We start from the raw sequence: 19,334 nt of genomic DNA on the forward strand, positions 1-19,334 counted from the left end.
CACACACACACACACACACACACACACACACAAAACAAAAACAAACAAAAAAAAAACGAGGCCCCAGGACAGAAAGGGTCTCCCTTCTGTGGCCAGATCCTGACACTAGAGCTTAGAAGCACTTGGTTTTCCTTGACTCCTTTTCCTTCCTATGATTAAAGAAATCTTAGAGGTCAAGGGATGAAAGAGGGGATGGGGGGGGGGGAGACAGAAACAAAGAGACACAGAGAGATAGAGACAGAGAGACAAAGAGAGAGATAAAGGACAGGGAGACACAAAGAGATACATACACACAGACACAGACACACACACACACACACACACAGAGAGAGAGAGAGAGAGAGAGAGAGAGAGAGAGAGAGAGAGAGAGAGAGAGAGAGAATACTTGTGGTCATCTGGCTGGTCCCTCAGCCTTTATATTTGATTCCTCGCTGGCATCTACATCTAGGACAGTCTAAAGACTATCTGATGGGATGCCTCCTGGAATGATCCCATTCTAATAAAGAACTGCCAGGAGAGAAAGCAATGAGTCCTAATGAGGAAATTTTATGCCCCATGACAAGACAGGTTTTTAAGGCTTTTTAACTGGAAGAAGAGAGGTCTCTACAATCTCTTCATTACATCTTAAACATGAAGTGTCAGGACTTAGAGGACTGGTTCACTCTGCGCTTGAAGATGCCTACTAGAATCCAGGAGCTGAAATCCTTCCGATCTGGTGCCAGGCCACAGCACTCTGGCCTCTGTCACGCCTTCCTTCCCAAACTGGGAGACAATTTCTTCCTGCCCTTCGGCTCTGTGGACTCCAAGCATTTCTCAGCTGTGGGTCAGACACAAAGCTTTGTCACCAGAGGGCATTGGAAGGCCACTGCAGGAGGAAAGGCCACTGGTCACTTATGTTTCCCTTGATGCTGGTCCCTTTGGCTCCCTGTGACTTTTGTGACATTTGAACACCCTGTGGTACTTACCTCCAATAAGGCCGTTGCCTGGGGATCCTCAAGACAGCTTTTCCTGACTGCCAGCCCTGTCCTGTGTGTTGTAAAGAGAACTTTCTGTTACCAAGGGCCACTGTCCTTCCTAGTGCATCCTTCCCAGTGGGGGCTGGGTCTCAGCTGGGATGAGTTGGACCATTTTATTCCTTGCTAGAGGTAACAGCTTCTCTCAGCTTCTACTCATTCCAGGTTCTTTAGTGTTCTCGCTACTCCTATGCCATCAGCATCTCTCTGTTCAAACTACTCCTGAGTGGACCCAAACTGATGGATGAGAGGAGGCTCCCCCAAGTGGTTTCTGCACACAGTAAGTTTAGGGAGGAGGACAACGGACAGAGAACCCTTTGTTTCTCCATGCAGTCTGCCCGCAGTTTGCTTGGTCTCCGTGTAGTAAGCTTCGTAGTCAGAGCTCTGCAGCAAGAGTGGTTCCTGGAGTGGTTCAGCCCAGCTCCAGGCCTGTCAAACTCTGCCTTGCAATCTGAGAAAGCCCCTCTAAGTAGAGCTGTATCCTCCAGGGTCAGATCCCTCGGTGACAACAGTGAGGTGCGAGAACCTACCCGCTGACTGTTCATCTTGTTCCACAGCTGTCTCTCAGACGAGGCCAGGGTTGTCCCTGCTTTGGTGATTTTCCTATGAAGAATTTAAATACCATACTACTGGAGAAAGCCACATCACTCGAGGGAATCACGGCATGTCGAAGGCCTGGCTTTCCTACCCTTGTCTTCTATTGTATGACTGGGCTCTCATCCTACTTCATGTAAAGCTAATTTTTTATAAGAGGTTAATCTAACCAGGGAATGATGCTTACATCCAGAATGCTTAGACATGACAGAGCAATTTACATTTACAGTGTATAATTCCAAGAAACCCACATATACAATTAAGGATTTAATAATGAGGAGATATATAGAAAGCATGATTTGAAACACACTTCTTTAAAGTCATGAATGTGTAGGGGCTAGAGAGATAGCTCAGTGATTAAGAGCACTGACTGCTCTTCAGAGGTCCTGAGTTCAAATCCCAACAACCACATGGTGGCTCACAACCATCTGTAATGAGATCTGATGCCCTCTTCTGGTGTGTCTGAAGACAGCAATAATATATATATATATATATATATATATAATTATTTAAAAAATAAAGTCATGAATGTGTATGTGCAGTGTATGTGCATGTGTGTGTGCATACATGTGTATGTATGTGTATGTGTGCATGTTCATGCGGGTGTGTGCATATGTGTGATCACGTGCACGGGAGGTCACAGGTAGATGTTCAATGTCTTCCTCAGTTCCTTACCGCCTTATTTTTTGAGACAGTTTTCTCTGATAGGCAAGTGGGTTCCAGGAATCTGGAAGCTCCCAGCTCTGGGGCTCTGAGGTTACAGACACGAGCTAGTACGTCTGCCATTTATGTATGTATGGGAATCTGAACTTGGGTCTCATGCTTGAGTGACAGGCACTTTATTGAGACTAAGCCATCTCCTCAGCCCCAAAGTTATAAATTCTTAAAGAATTGCATTTGTGCAGGAATGGCATGGTGGCTCAGTGGTTCTCTTGCCTTGTTCCCAAGACTTACGACCTGAAACCTACATGGTAGAAGAGAAACATTGACTCCTACAAGCCATCTTCTCACCTCCACACAAGTGTCATGACTTCCTCCTCCCCCCCTTTCTCTCTCACTCACACACAAACACACACCCCTAATTTTCACACACACACACACACACACACACACACACACACACACACACCCTCATTTTAATAATTAAATTAAACAAAAAAAAAAACTGTGTGTGGAAAAGAATAGGCTTTTGGTTCCTAGTTGTGTGACAGGCCATGTAGGAGAAAGGTCATTAGCTAGCCCTGAGGCAAGGCCGAGTTCTCTGTCATGGTGGACAGTAACGGTCGGATATGATCGTGTTGCTGAGTTCCTGTTGAAGGAGAAAATTAAAGAATAGATGCCAGCCAATGACCACATTGACTCAAACAGCAAGCCACACATCAACCTGCCCTTCTGTTGTATCTATAGATACAGCATTTACTCTTACCTCCACTTTGTCCGCATCACACATGCACGACTGAACTGCTTTGTGTCCCGTGCTCTTGTATGTTGTGTGAGGAGAATACAGTGAGAAATGAGGCTTGTGTGTTTTAGAGAGAATGGGAAGCATCACTTTACAGCTTTTGTGAACTGACATCCGGGGTAGTGGCCAAGGATTAATGAAGTTTGGTGACCCTCTCACCCTACATCCTCACCCGGCACCCCCACGCCCTGTCTGTAGCACAGGCCTGGGGTGATGTTAACTGCTGTAAGTGTGAGGTTCTGAGATGACTTGAGGTTGACTCATCCAGAACTCCAAGCCAGAGGAAGTGAAGTCTGTGTCACTTCCTGGCTCTAAGTGATTAAGAATGGGCTCCCCGGGAGCCATGCACATGGATGGAGTAACTTTACATTTTAATGCTTATAGCCTAACATTGCAGATGACATTGCTTAAGGAACAGGGGGAAAATATTACTAAGAATGAGAACCCGGCTGTGACGGCTCATGCTCGCTTCCACTGCAGCATTCAAGGGGTGGAGGAGGGAAGATCAGAAGCCCAAGGTCAGCCTTGGCTACACAAGGGGCCTGAGGCCAGCCTGGCACACATGAGAACTTGTAAAGCTAATAAGGGCCATTAGAATCAGCGTGGCACAGAGGCACATGCCTGAAGTCACTTAGAAGATCAAGCTCCAGGCCAGCACAGGCAAGAGGAAGACTCGATCACAAAATCCCATCATCTCCCCCGGAAAAGAGAGAAAAGTGAAAGAACAAACAAGTTTGAAACTTCAGAAGTACCCACCCTTCAAAGTATTGCCTTCCTCAGTTTGAACTATTATTGTGGAAGAAATTGTCCTAGATATCAACCATAAAACTCATACTTAGGCGGTGGTGGTCTACAAGTGACATGGCTCTGGTGCCTTTTATCCCCAGATGCCCTCTCACCTGGTGTGCCTGCAATCAGCTTCCATCTTCCTCCCCTGTTTTCCCTAAGGAATAGAAGTGATAATGGAGTCTTTCTAATAGCTACAGTATTTAGCACAGGCGTCTTTCCCACCCTGGAGCAATTGTTCATTCTCGATGATGGTGTAGTTTGCCATGAGACCGAGTTTTTGTATCATCTAGTCTTGAGGTTAAAGAAATGTCTTCAACTATTTCTTTGAAATTTTGGACTTATTCTCCTTGGGCATAATTATAGCATGTGTAAGTTTTGAACAGATCTTGGCCTGTGTCATGTTATTGGTCAGGTTTTTGCAAATGGTAGGAACCCCGTAGTAGGGGTCAAACCTCGATGCTGGTGGGCTTGAGCATCTCCAGTTGCCATTCACAGTGCATCCTCGGGTGTTGTGGAGCTCTGCAGTTTCCCCACTCTGGAATTGCTCACGGAGTTATCCTCAGAAGACCGTGCAGGCAATGTCAACTCTCTTGGCATTTAAGTTTCTTCTGAGGATGGAAGTGTTTTCCAGTGATAACTGTTTGCCACCAAAGAGACTTCCCTTTAGAAATGAATTTATTTATTTGTATGCATGTGTGTGAGTGAGAGAGAGTTGTGTGTGTGTATGTGTGTGTGTGTGTGTGAATGTGTGTGTGTGTATGAGTGTGTATGTATGTATGCACACACACACATGTGCATGTATGCTACTGCACATGTGTGGAGATTAGAGGACGACTTCATGGAGTTGGTTCTCTCCTTCAACCTTTATATAGGTTCCAAGGACTGAACTCAGGTCACTAGGCTTGCGTGGCAAGCACCTTTACCGACTATTTCGCCAGCCCCCAAAGAAGCCTTTAAAAGTTCGAAACCACAGGTGACAAATAACATTGGAAGCTCCTTCAACTTTCTTATAGACAGAAAGATAGAGTTAATCTATATGTTTACCAATAGGTTATGGCTAGATAAACTATGATATGCTTACATTGTGCACCATTGCTGAGGTGTGGAGTTGACATGAGATGGTATTTTTAATTTGTATTTCAGGATGAAAGGAATAAAGAACCAGGAAACTTCTACTGCCAGTAACTCAGTCTCATTTCTACTACCAGAAAGTATAAATATGAAAATTAATACATCATAAAATATACACTGCACTTAGATGCTTACAGCACAAACATCAGTACATATATATTTAGCAAAGCTGTAATAAATGCACATAAAGCCTGAAGAAAGAACACTCACCATACTGCTGTAGGGTGGAGGCTGGGGTGAAGTGTTGGGGTGGGGGAATCTTGCTTTTTACTCTATTATTCCTGTATTGGAGGGGTTTGTTATATAGTAAAATGGAATTGTGTAATGCAAATAAATGTAAACATTTTAAAAGAATTAAGTTTGAACATGCAAGATGCAATTTAGGGCAAAACAGCCAATTTGAGGAGGATTGGGGTGTGATACTGAGGGACCAGATACAGGCACAAGCCCAACTATTTAAATCCATTAATGGGCTCTACTAATTGTAATCAGAATGGCAGCTCCGTGGCTGTAGTTAATACTCTCCCAACAGTTTGATAGCACCCAAATGTCTTGGTTTATTGCTTTTATGAGTAAATAAGAAGAATCCCTTCTGAACACATTGTGAGGTATTTAACTGTATGTTGGCTACAACTAGGGGCCATACTTCATTTTTTTCCATTTTCCTCTCTACATCCCCCCCCCCCCCTGCCGCAATATCCTCCTCCTTTGCAAATGGCTGTATGGCCCCTCTGCTCAGGACGTGTCTCAAAATTCACAGACCCCAGGAAACCCAGTTTAATAAACTTGGCCTTGTAGAGGGAACTCTCTACATACCCTTGCTAAATGTGTTTCTTGTTTTTGACAACTTCATCTTGTACCTTCTTGAGGGTTGCTAGCTAATTGGTTTCTGTCATTTTCTGCATACATGCTCACTTAATTCATCTTCCAAAGTAACAGACTCTTCATGAATAGAAAACAGTGGCGTACATAGACGTTGAAGAAAGAAATGTCTTAACTTAAAGCCTGATTCTTTCACTTTTTTCTGGATATTTTGGAGAGAGAGAAAAAGGAGTTTGTTTATAGAGCTTTATTGTCGTGTGGTTTTTGTTCATTTTGTTTTTGTTTTTGTTTGTTTGGGTGGTTTTTTCTTTTTTTTTTTAATGAGCAAGAAGGAACTAATATACAGTAGGGTGAGTTGGAGGTAGGAAGGACCTAGGAGGAATTGGGCAGGAAAAACATGACCAAAGTATAATGTATACATATTTTTCAATAAAAATAACTAATAAAATCAACCCAATTTAAAAGTAAGGCATGGAAGTGAAGAGACAGGGTCTTGCTGGGGGAGTCAAGGTTGACCTAAAACTTATCTTTTTTTTTTTTTTTTTTTTAATTTATTTATTTATAATATGTAAGAACACTGTAGCTGTCTTCAGACACTCCAGAAGAGGGCGTCAGATCTTGTTACGGATGGTTATGAGCCACCATGTGGTTGCTGGGATTTGAACTCCGGACCTTCGGAAGAGCAGTCGGGTGCTCTTACCCACTGAGCCATCTCTCCAGCCCGACCTCAAACTTGTCATCCTAAGTTCTGGGATTAGAGACAAGAACCATCACCCTAGCTGAAAATGTTTTGGCGGCTGTAATTTTCTCCACCTGTGAAAGTGAATAGATGCTACTGATTTTACAGGACTTGGGGATGCCAAGATGAGCTGCAAAGTGAAGCATTTGGCAGGAGCTCTGGGGACCAAGAGTTCAGTGTGACTCACATTGGCCTTTACCTTCTGTCTCTACCCCTCCACGAGAGTGTACATAATGGGCTGATGTCAGCTATGCCTACAATGGGGCTTAAGTCATTGTTTCTAATTGTTGGATACTGTCATAGTTTGTATTGATTGTCAATTGGCTGGGTACATAGTCATGTTGGAGACAAGTCTCTAGGCAGGTCTTAGAGGGATTATCTTGATCAAGTTAACTGAAGTAGGAAGACACTTCCTCCCTACCCTGCCCCCACCCCTGCTGGCACCACCACCACCAACTGTGGGCAGCATCATTCCCTAGGCTGGTATCCTGGATTCTATAGAAAGGTGAGCACCAGAAACCATCATTCTCTGCTTCCTGATGGGGATACAATGAGACCAGCTGCTTCTTACTCTTACTACCATGTTTTCCTCACAACAACAGCCTGTCCTTCAAAGGTGAGTCTAAGTAAACCCTCCCCTTCTGAAGTTGCTTTTGTCAGGTGTTTTGTTGCAGAAACAAGAAAAGTAGCAAACACAGATAGGTTCAAGGATGTAGGCACATTTGGGCTTTGAAAGTGCGGACTGAGGATTATACTGTCAAGTTCAACTCAAGTTAGCATTCTTTCCTTCAATATCTCCCCGCCTACTGTGGGTAATTTTCTTGGGATCTGCTTTCATTCAAGAAGGCTATCCCATGCTTTACTAGTTCTCGTGCTATTTGGGGGGCTAGGTTATACTCATTGCTGGCACGATTTCTTACTTAACATATGTGTATTTATTCATGTAGTCACTTATTCATCAAAAATTTATAGAATATTGTGTCTGGCTCAGTGGTTAAGAGGATGAGCTGCTCTTCCAAAGGACCTGGCTTCAATTCTCAGTACCCACATTGTGGTTCACAAACGATTGTACTTCTAGTCCAGAGATATTTGACACCCCCTCCCAGCTTCTGAGGCACCAGCACACCTGTGTTACAAAGACCTACAGGCAGGCAAAACACTCATAAACATCAAAATAAATAAATAAAGTTTTAAAAAAAACCTATAGAATGCTATTGTATTAAGCATGATAGATAGGCATGAAGAATGAACAAGAGCCCACTAGGTGGACAAATTGTGGAGATTCACAATGGTTCTGAGGCAGTAAAGGAGAGAATCTAGTGGGAGCTACAGTTTCTGGATGGAGAATGTGGTTCGAAATGGGATGGGTAGCTAAGAAAGAAAACCTCTACATTATGTCAAGGAGCTGAGCTTTGACCATGTTGGAAGCGTGGATCTGCAGAGAAATTTGAGCTGAGACACAACAAGGTCAAATGTGTATTAAGGAAATTCTCACCACTGGACCCCAGCTGGACTGCAGCGAGAGACGTGGAGAGTAGGAGGAAACGTAGAGGCTCCTGGAGAAGTGTGGGCTGAGATGACGGATGGTTGGCTTGTTACGTGAGAGAGGAACTCGGAAGTAGAGTAGAGAGGACATGGTGCTTGATGGATGGATTCAGTCTCTGTTATTATCATAGCAAATTACCCTGAACTTCGCAGCTTAAAACAATCCAAATTTATTATCTCACAGTTCCGTAGCTTGGAAATCTGACGTGACTCCACGAGGCAAAACCCACGCAGTCAGCAGGGCTGTGTACTTTTCCTAAAGCTTAGGGAATAATTTGCTTTCTCGCTCCCTCAAGTTATAAGCATCATTCAGCCCCTTGTGTGTATAGAACCGAGGGTCCCTCATTTTTTCTGAGTAACAGTTGGGGCTCAGCTCCATGTTGCAGGGGGTGCCTGCATCCCCGGCTCCATCGCCCACATGCTCCATCTTCACAGGCAGCAGGAGAGTTAGGTTTCTTTCATGGCGTCTCTTTCCACCTCTTGCTTTGTGTGCATGTGTTTGTATGTGTAAAGGGTGTGTGTGTGTGTGTGTGTGTGTGTGTGTGTGTACGTACATGTGGGAGTGTGCATATAGAGGCCAGAGGTAAACCTCATGTGGCTTTAGTGCTGTCTGTGTCTGTGGGCTTTCTCTATAGTTTAAGTTTAGCTACAAACCTCAGGCATTGAGGCAGATCAAATTCAAACGGTTTTCCTTCAGATCCGTCTTCATCTTACATTGCATTGAAATGCCTGTGAGCTTTATCCAAAGGAGAGCTGGTTATTCCGCATTGCGGGCCTGCTAGCTCCTCTCTCCATACACCAGCCGGCCTCAGCACACAGATGCACAGCAGTGAAGAAAAGGGAGAGTGTGTCTCTTCTCTTTGACTAGACTTTCTGGAAACACCACGGAACAATTTGATTTGCACATCATTGGCCAGCAGTCAGTCATACAGCCGCATTCAGCACCATGATGCCCAGGAACTTATAGTCTTTGTTATAGTAGGAACGTCAGGTGTTACAATCATGTTATAGGAAACACTTTCTATCTCTAGCTGTTCTAAAGCTTCTCATGCCTCCACCCCTGGAAGCGAAGCAGGATTCTGCTTTAAGAAGCAGTGAGTACTCAAGCAAAAACCAGAGATTAGATATAATGGGTTTAAACTGTACGGTCGTGACTTGGGTGTGTGAAAATGTTCTTTTATTTACTGAACCCAGTTTGTCCAACAACAGTCCTCATTTCCACTAATGACAGGAGTAAAGTCAGTTCACCTCTGGTGTGTGTGTGTGTGTGTGTGTGTGTGTGTGTGTGTGTGTGTGTACGTGCATGCATGAGTACATGTGTGCAGGAGTGTTTGTGCAAGGAAGAGTTTCATGTGCCCATGTACACTCGTGTAGAAGTCAAAGAAAGGTATCTGGTGTTTTCCTCTATAGCCACACACTTTCCTTTTCGAGACAGAGTCTTTCACTGAGTCTCACCATTCCAGCTGGGCTGACTCCTCAGGAAGCTTCCAGCATGTGCCTGCCTCCACTCCCCCCACTTCTGAAGCTGGCATTACAGGCACGTGCAGCCAGGCCTCACTTTTATGTGGGTGGTAGGGATTCAAGCACAGGTCGGCTTCCTTGCAGAGCAAGCACCTTATCTACTGAGCCAAAGCCCCAGGCCCGCTTCTGGTTGATATGTGGATCTTCTTTAGGAACTATTAGATACATCTGAGTCTCTTTCTTTTCCCCTCTGCTGCTTTCTCAGCAGAAGGTGGTCTGGTGAGATCCCCACCTAAGGACTTTCCTGATATTCTTCTGTTCTCATGGATCCCCTGTAGTCCGGCACGGAATGTGCCTGCCTTCCTCCGGGAGCATCTTAGAAGCTGGGGCACCGTTTTAAAGCTCTGGATTTCTCCTCTGTCTATTGCAGAGGTTGGCATGGAGGAAACAGTTAAAATGTGACTGATGCAATCATGAGTAGGCTTTAGATGCGTCACATAATTAATTCAAATGGCACCATAATGATCTGAAAACTCTGCATAATTAAAAGTCTATTTCTCTAAGGCCCTAAGCATTGCGCTTATAGATTTCTTACAGCACCCATAATCCTCTGCTCTCAGATACAATGGTGTGTGTGTTTGGCTGGCTGCTCATTAGAGGTTCTGCTCCAGAAGCCTGCCCTGCTCTGTGTGCCTCTCACTAGCACTGAGGTCAGGAGAAAGCGCTCTTCAATCAGGGAAAAATGAGTGAGCCCAGGAGGAGGGACTGGGCCTCTGGGATCCCACAAGGGAATGATTCCCACCTGGGAAGGTGCACAGACAACTGGTTTCCCCAGCCGCTTAGAAGGGCACCTACAAACACCAGTTGATATTTTTCCCTTTATCAAACCTGTTTACTTTAATGAAAAACATTGCTTTTTTTTTTCCTTTCTTTCTTTCTTTCTTTCAGAAACCCTCCACCCACTTTGCTGCACCCCGACAGCTGGTGTGAGGAATTTAACCACTTCATTTCACAGTGAGTATGTCTTAATCTGCAGGCTGCCTATGCAGCCAGGCTTCTCCATGCGATTTCAGAAATCCAAGCTGGGGAACTTGCTCAGCGATGGCTAAGCCTGCTAGCTGTGACCCAGGGGTTGTTCTGGGAAACAGTTTTAGGAGCCTCTACAGAATCTGAAGGATGAGGAGTTTCATTTGGTGCCAACTGTTACCAGTCTGCATTAGCAGACGTTCCATAGAAGAGGGACTCATGTCTGCTCTGGGAGCAGAGTGACACAGAAAATTGCAGTCTTTACAGAGATGGCAGCTGGCTCACTGGGCTTTGCTCTAGTTTTGCTCAAGGCCTCAACAGTTTCCAAGAGGAGAAAGGCAGGGTCTTTGGCCTAAGGCATCAAGGTAAGGTGTCCTAACCAATACTCAATGTATAGAGAACAAGAGGAAACCCTGCTGAGTGGCATGAGGCCCCTGGTGGGAAGCACGCCACCAGGCCACACATACTGACACTGAGACCATCAGACTAACAGAGACACCAAAGAGTGACTCAGTGCGGAGATCATGGGTTTGGGGCCTGGCCCTGGGAGAGAGCCACACTGGTAAAAATCCATGGACGATGAAGGGGCTTTGGCTTGAGGAAGCCCCAAAGCTCTACACGAGGACTCAGTGATGGAGGGAGAAGGGATCATTACCAGGCACTCCTAGATACGAGAGCTGGGACTAGATGCCCCGACACCCGCATTTAACAAGAACTCCAGAGACTGTGGGAGCAGAAAGGAAATGACCACAGCTGCTGATAAATACAATGCAGGGGAGGAAAACACACTTTATTTTCCTTATTTATGCTTATGTGCAGTCTTATCTTCTATAAAGAGTTATAGTAACAAATCAAACAGGATCATCCTCCTTCATTACCGTCTAGATCTACAATCTTTACCCACAATCCCTAAATCCAAAGAGCCCCAAAAATAGAAGTTATTTTGTCGTTGAGTCATCCAGCAGCAAAGCCTTGACCTTAAGTGACCTGATGGGGGGCAGGGGGGCAGCATGTGCCCTGAACTGATGAGGGGTTATTTATAGTCATTATCTTTCTTCGTGTGAATATTCATGTGTTTCAATGCAGATATTTTCCTATTTGATGATAGTGTCCCGGCCCAGATTCTTCTGCAATGTTACATAATGTGTAGCAAATGTAGCAGTTTGGCTGTCTAAAATTTTGATCAAATTTAGAATTCTAAACCTGCTTGACCCCAAAGGAGTTTGTATGAGAGTCTGAGTTTGTATTCATTTCCATTTCAAATGCAACAGAGCTCAGGGTCCTGAAAATTGTTTGTTTGTCTATTCCCTCCTGGACCCATGTCATGTCCTTCCTGGACCCATGTCATGTCCTTCCGTTCAGAAGAGAGGGGAGGTGGAGAGGAGGGGACTCAGAGAATAGTACCAAGAGACATGGTGTTGGAAGGTGACTGCGAAGTTAGGGGTCAAGGGAAGACTCAGAGAATGCTAACAAGAGAGGAAGTTCTGGAGAGTGAAATCAGGGCCGAGGCTGGAGGACACACCCTTGCCCTTCAGCTCAGCTTCATCATTCTTCCCCTAACTGCAGAATCAGTGGGATTGCCACAAATCAGAGTGACCGGCTACAGACCCTTGTAGGTGGACAACGCTTGTGTGGGCGCCGAGAAAGGGCCATTTCTGAGAGCTGGGACCTACAGGACGAGACAGAGGGAACAGAGGAAATGGAAGAGCCAAAGACAAATGTGGTAGTGGCTTGTACCACATTTCAGAGCGTGACGAGGGAGGGGCGGTGTTGGGGGGAGAGAGAGACAGAGACAGAGACAGAGAGACACACAGAGGTCTGGATCCAAAGTTTTTCCCTTTCGTGTCATTGCTGCACAGATAACCTTGATCAACCTCCTCGGAAGCTGGCCTAGAAAAATCCATTACATATTCACAGATACACCTTCCCATCCTACCACGCTGCAAAGATGTGATTTGACTCACAAGTTCGGCTTAAGTGTCTTTTTTTCAAGAGTATGGTTGTATTCTAGAACCAGCAGTGTTGCTTCCGTGAATTTAAGGGTAAGATACGCAGCTGATGGCAAGTGAACACTTCTAGGGTTGTGCTGGCTAGAGAGTGTCTCCCTATTCCTTGTTCCCATCTGGCAAGTCCCATGGGAGGTCAATTCTAATCTGGTTATGTTTTCCGACGTTGGTGTTTCCAGTTGTACTTATCCCAAGTTACTTTAGATCTTGAAAGTTCTGGAATACCGGAAAGGAGAGCAAACACAGAAAACAAGGCCTTTGAGTGTGGTGGTTTGAATGAAAACGCCACCCCCAACCCCATAGGTTTGTAGGGAGTGGCACTATAAGGAGGTGTGGCCTTGTTGGAAGAAGTGTATCACTGAGGGTGGGCTCTGAGGTCTCAAATGCTCAAGCCCAGCTCAGTGTGACTATTTTCTTCTCGCTGCCTGGGGATCCAGATGAACTCTCAGCTCCTTCTCCACCACCATGTCTGCCTGCACACTGCCATGCTTCCTGCCATGATAATGGACGGAACCTCTGAAACTGTAAGCTAGCCCCACTTAGATGTTTTCCTTTATAAGAGTTGCCATGGTCATGGTGTCTCTTCACATCAGTAAAACTCTAAGACAAACAGAGAAAACAATCAGGAGCAAAGAAAGAAGGGCCTCTTAATGCAAACACAGAAGGAAAGTCCCTGATAAGTTTTAATAAGATAGGAAGGCAAATGGAAATTGGGGAAATATTGTTTTATTATTAATTTGAGATATGAAAACACACCATCACTCCCCCTATTATATTCCCTCACTCACCCATCCCAAACTCTTCTCCATCTTTGGTTCTGAGAATTGAACCTAAGACCTCAGGCATGCTAGGAAAGTTCTCCACATGGATCTCTATCAGTCATTAAGTTGCCCAGACTGGCCGGAACTCACTCTGAAATCCAGTCAGGTTTTGAATTTGCTATTCTCTTGTCTTAGCTTCCCAAGTAGCTGTTATTATAGGTCTGTACCACCAGGCCCAACGAGCTTCTCTTCCTTTAATGCATTGTCTTATTTCCCCTCTGATGAAAATACTACATGTGGTCCCAAGTTCTTTCTTGACCACATGCCTCCAATCCAACTTTCTCCATAGCATCTTAGATTCTTCAACCATATATTCTTCTTCTACAGTCTTTTTAGTAATAAATATATACCATTGAAGACTGATCATTACATTTCACATCTGGGGTTAGTGTGATGGTTAGCTTTGATTTTTACATAACCTAGAGTTCCTCTTAGAAGACAGTTTCAATGAGGGATTGTCTACAGTTGATTGGCCTGTAGGCATGCCTGTGGGGGATTGTCTTAATTAAGTTAATCAGTGTGGGAAGACCTAGCCTACTTCGAGCTGTACCATTCCCTAGGCAGGGGATTCTGAACAGTATAACAGCACAAATCAAATTGAGCATAAATAAGCAATCAAGTGACCGTGCAAGTATCCTTTTCCCCTCTGCTCTTGGCTATGGATGTGACTAGCTGGTTCAAGCTCCGGATGCTATAAATTTCCCACAGTGGTGGATTGTTTCCTGGATTGATAGCTAAAACAAATCCTTTCTCCCTTACATTGCTTAGTAACTAAAATTAAGCAGATAGAAACTGGCCTGTTGGACTGGAGAGATGGCTTAATGGTTAAGGACACTGACTGCTCTTCTTCCAGAGGTCCTGAGTTCAATTTCCAGCACCACCTGGTGGCTCACAACCATCTGTAATGGGATCTGATGCCCTCTTCTGATGTGTCTCAAGACAGCTACAATATATATATTTCTTCTTCTTTTTTTTTTTTAAAGAAACCTGTCTGTCATTTTCAAATACTGCCCCCCCCACCCCTACCCCACGACAGGGTTTCATATGTCTCAGGTTGCCATCAAAGTTGGATATGTAACTAGTGGTGGCCTTGGCTTTCTTATCCTGAGCTAGGATCACAGGCATGTACTACTGTGCCCAGTCTCTGTAAGTGCTGGACATGCTTACCAATTCTGCCTCATCCCTGGACCCATCCTTTGACTTTGTAGATGAGACTGCCTGCTGTAGCCTGTTATCGCTCAGCTACCAAATGCACTCACGACCAAACATGATTCCATTAGGCTTATCCAAATCTGCAGATGACTGTAAACAGTGACACACCATGCATTTGAAATGTCTATTTAGAGAGCTCCCGTTTGCTTTTGTACTTACCGACTCCTACTGAGAAAAACAAATGGGGAATGAATGCCTCCCAACTATAAGCCTTTCTTCACTGGAGGTACTAGCTAGGAAAGAAAATATCTGAGAGTTTTGGTAAAATTGTTTTAAAGTGGAATCATTCAGATAATTGATTCGTTTCCCTTTGTAGAAAAAGCCACGAGGGTCACTGCCTAGATTTGCTCTAGAAATAAACAAGGCTAGAAATATCTTCTTTAAAAAGATTTTGTTATTTTTACTATGTGTGTATGTGCTTTGGGTATATGAGTGCAGGTGCCACTGGAGGCCAGAAGAGGGCGTCAGATTCCTTTGGAGCCAGAGTTACAGGCAGCTGTGAGCTGCCTGATGTGGATGCTGGGAACTGAACTCTGGTTCCCTGCAAGAGCTGTATGCACTCTTACCCTCTGAGCTATCGCTTTAGCCTGACTAGTAATGCCTATTTTTGTTGTTATTTGATTGGGCGGGGTTTTGTTGTTGTTGTTGTTGTTTGTTTGTTTGTTTGTTTTTCTAGATAGGGCTTCTCTGTTTATCCTTGGCTGTCCTGGAATTTGCTTTGTTGACCAGGCTGGCCTTAAACTCAGAGATCCNCCTGCCTCTGTCTCCTGAGTGCTGTGATTGAAGGTGTGTGCTACCACTGCCTGGCTTAAGTTTCTCTCTCTCTCAGATTTATTTATTTGTATATTTTACATATGTGGATGTTCTGTCTCCCCATCAAAAGATTCAGATCCCATGGGACTACAGATAGTTATAGGCTGTTGTGAGCCACTACAGGTACTGGAAATTGAACTAAGAACCTCTGGAAGAGCAGCGGGTGCTCTTAACTGTGGAGCCACGGCTTTAACACCCTCTGATACTCTGTTGCCATGTGACCTCTGACCCAAAGTGGATTCATCACTGAGGTTGTTAATGTGTTCCTTTTCTCATTGGCTCATGGTTTAGGGATCTACTCCATCATGGAGGAGGCTCCATCTGTGTGGCGGGAGCTTGCAGCAGCTTCTCATTGCATGGTTCTCATCAAGAAGCAGAGAATGCTCAGGCAGAGGTGGAGCTGACAAAAATCCTGGTCCACACACCAGTGACCCAGTTCTTCTAGAGAGGCCCCACCTTCAAAAGGCTCCGTCACCTCCCCCAAAAGTACCATTAGCTGCAGACAAAGCCTTCAAAACACATGACCTGTGGGACACGTAGTCATGTGTGTCACTGGGACAAGAGTCGCTGGGACTGCTTACCAGAGGACCAGAGAGCATGCTTCTGATTTGCTGTGGCATCTGGCTACTGCCTATAGCTGAATAGGCAGGGTCAGGGATGCTGAGATGGTGTTTTTCAGATTCGTTTCCAGCTTCCTCATTTGTAGACAGCAAGGAGAAAAGACAAGTTAAATTTAAAAAAAACAAAAAAAAGGCCTAAAAGCCTGAAATCCTATTAGCAAACCTGTCTTGGAGTTAAAAAGAGAAAAAAAGAAGCCCCCATAACCCTGGCTGTTTCTGAACCTTGGTTGTTGGTGATAATTGACTCATTTATATGAGTTAGTTACACATTTGTCAAAGCAAGCCTCCTGACAGCTTAGTTATGATAAATTAAACACAGTACTCGCATAAATTCTGCACTGCTCTTTATCCGTGTGCTGGGACCCTGCCTGATGTTTTTTTGTCACCGCTATAATAAGTGGCTGGCTTTGCAGCGATTTCATTATCAGCCCTTTCCCCAATGGCTGGAGCTATTTGCATAACAAGTCTATCTGGTTCAAATATGGGCCAGACTTCGGCTACTTGCTAAGAGGCTCCCTGCAGAAGTAGCCTTTTGGTAAGATAACAGTAATTTTCATTTGCGAACTTCACCTTGGTCCCCAGGGAGACCTCCTCTCTCCTTTAAGTTCAACCTAATTTAAGGCCTTTGGTCTAAAGAGTAAGACTACTTTCCTAACCAGACGGTATTTGTCCCTCATACTTTTGAGGTTTTAGTAAGATTCAGTTGCAGGACGTTAGTGGCTTTTGAGATGATTAGTGGGACAATAGATGGAGTTGCTTCTGTCAAGAGCAAATCCACCAAGAGCATTCTGACTGCTCACCCCATCACTCATCAAAGATGATCACCCCCACAAACTGCTGTTTTGTGGTGGCTGTTCTGGCAGCATAGGGAAGAAAAGTATTGTCTCTCCTCACTGATTCCAAGATTTCTGACAAAGGGAAGGTTAATAAGAAAAGCCCCGCAACTGTCTTTAATGTAAGCATCAGGCGACTTCCAGAAATGAAGATCCTAAGACCCAGGGCAACCTGTGTGTTCCTTGTTTCCATGAAGAATGAAAAAAAAAAAAAATAGTTCTGAGGAAAAGGGGTCAGACCTCTTTGATAAATGGGGGCCTCAGCAAGGTCTGTCTGTCCACAGATTCTCCTCAGCCTCTCAAGTGTGATCTTCCTTTTCCCGGGTGTAGTACAAGATACATGTCACTTGAGGGATTTTAATAAGGAAACTCAGAAGGGTCCTCCCCAACTTCTAAACAGTTACTGTGTTTGAGGGAGTGTTTCTAGTCCCCTAGTTGATGGCTAACATGTAAGCCATGACTTTCCTCAACTAAGTACCGTGCCTGAGACCTGCCAGACAGTCACAAAATGTTGGGGCTTCTTTTCAGTAGCCTTCTGATGAGACTCCGATAGATATAAGCAGCTGCCCTGAATATCATTAAAATGTTATCAATGACATTGAGAAAGGGTGTTTCACTCCTTTAACCCTAAAAGACGAAGACCCACATTTACAGCTCTTGAATTCTCTGCAGGTCTGCCTGAGGACGGGCCGTGTCCTTGGCTTTAGCTGAATTTTCCTCAAGCCAACAGTTCTGAGCTCTTGTCTTTCTCCACTCTGTTTTTCAAGGCTGCTTCATTCTATCTGGCTTTATAGTATTGGGGAACGACACACAACTGTACATAGCCTAACCTGGAGTCTTACTGTGGTCTGCAGATTTCTCTGGGTTTTACACCTTGTTAGAACCCCAGGAACTGTACAAACGGTTAATTCCTCCAGGAGCTGAGTGGGTCTACTGTAACCTTTATTTACACTACTTTACACATTGGTAATTCTAATTAAAATGAGCAGCAGTATCTCCAGCGACACACTCTCCATTTTGGATTTATTTAGCCAATGATTAGCTATTGTGGCTTCTTGAATTAATTAGCATCTCTTGAGCTACCGGGAATTAGTGGATTAGTGAAAACTCATGGAAAAGGTCGGAATACTCTAAATTAAAACCTAACAAACTCCCCCTGGCCCTCTTCACATATATTGATCTTGTTTTGAAAAAATGAGATTTTTCCCCCTTCATGAGAAGAATAAAGTTATGAGTTTCAAGGTTATACTTCCAAGAAGTATCTAATTTAGATTTCCTAATGGGCATTTTAACTTTCTGGCAGCTTTGCATAATTATTGCTGTGACTGTATCATATGGTCACATCTTGTTGCAAAAATAGGTAAGAAATGGTCACTGGGTTAGGCAACAGTGGTTCCAACATGTCCCTAAATGGCCACTATTCCTAAATAAAGGGGAGAGCACATAGAAAGACAGCCATTTGTATGAATTTGGATAGGAAGGTGCCTGGTTCCAGACAGCCAGAGCAACGCCAGCAAATGTTCAGGATGGCTATTCTTCCAAACAGCTGCTAAGAGTCTGGAAGGAGAATGAGTGGAACCCACAAGCCCGAGTCATACAGCAGAGCGAGCATCTGAGGTTGAGGAGGGGCCGTCATAATCTCAGCCATGCTGATCTGGAAGAGATGGAAAGTAGTGGACCACTGGTAGGGCTAGTGGAGTGGCTGCCCTCCTGGGGTTCTTCCCAAGAGCATCCCTGCATCCAAGTAACACCCAGCTGTTCCCTGGCTGGTGCTGCTCCACCCCTCTGCATGGTGGCTTCTGCAGGCTGGGATGGGGAGTAAGTGGGGAGGAAGGAAAGCTGACCCTGGGTCAGCTAGGACTGTAATTAGAGAAGGAAAAGCAGGCCCATGTGACCAGTCCTACATTTTTCCAGCCTGCTGTTGACTTTTGGATGGGATTAAAAATAGTAGATTTAGCCCACTGGCTGGAAGAAAGGGCTGAGTGGGTGTGGCTTTTGTGGGTTTACAATTTACAATTATAGCTTTAAAGATAATCAGTTGCCAGGCCTCCTATCTGATTTTCTGTGTTTTCTATTGCCTTCCTGGTGTTTTAATTCATATTTTTCTAAGATTACCAAATGTATGATGCTTAGCTGCCATACTGAATTAATGAGTGAGGAAAATCATAGCTGGATTATTTTTGTTATTGTTATTATTAAGACATGGTCTTATTAAGATAGCAGAGGTTGCCTAGAAACCAAGATCCCCCTGCCTCAGTCTCCTAAACTCAAGGATTGCAGATGTATATCATTATGCCCAGCATGATTTGATTTTGGATTGAAGGGGTTTTATGAATTAGCATTATTAAAGCAATACTAACATATATGATTTGAGCGGATAANCCAAACAGCAGACCACGCCAAGGTGATTCCACGTGAGAGGTTTATTAAGCAGGGATGGGGAGCGG

The 19,334-nt window shown here is 44.5% G+C and overlaps 1 protein-coding gene across 1 annotated transcript in view; it reads left to right on the forward strand.

Annotated features, from left to right (window-relative positions):
- Myo3b (myosin IIIB) overlaps positions 1 to 19,334 on the forward strand; it is a 328,196-nt gene that overhangs the window by 84,609 nt on the left and 224,253 nt on the right. Inside the window, exon 7 of the mRNA XM_021193757.2 lies at positions 10,505 to 10,570. Within this exon, the coding sequence (XP_021049416.1) occupies positions 10,505 to 10,570 (66 nt within the window). The remainder of the gene's footprint in view (positions 1 to 10,504; positions 10,571 to 19,334) is intronic.

This window comes from Mus pahari, chromosome 3 (assembly GCF_900095145.1).
Source record: "Mus pahari chromosome 3, PAHARI_EIJ_v1.1, whole genome shotgun sequence".
Taxonomy (NCBI): Eukaryota; Metazoa; Chordata; class Mammalia; order Rodentia; family Muridae; genus Mus; species Mus pahari.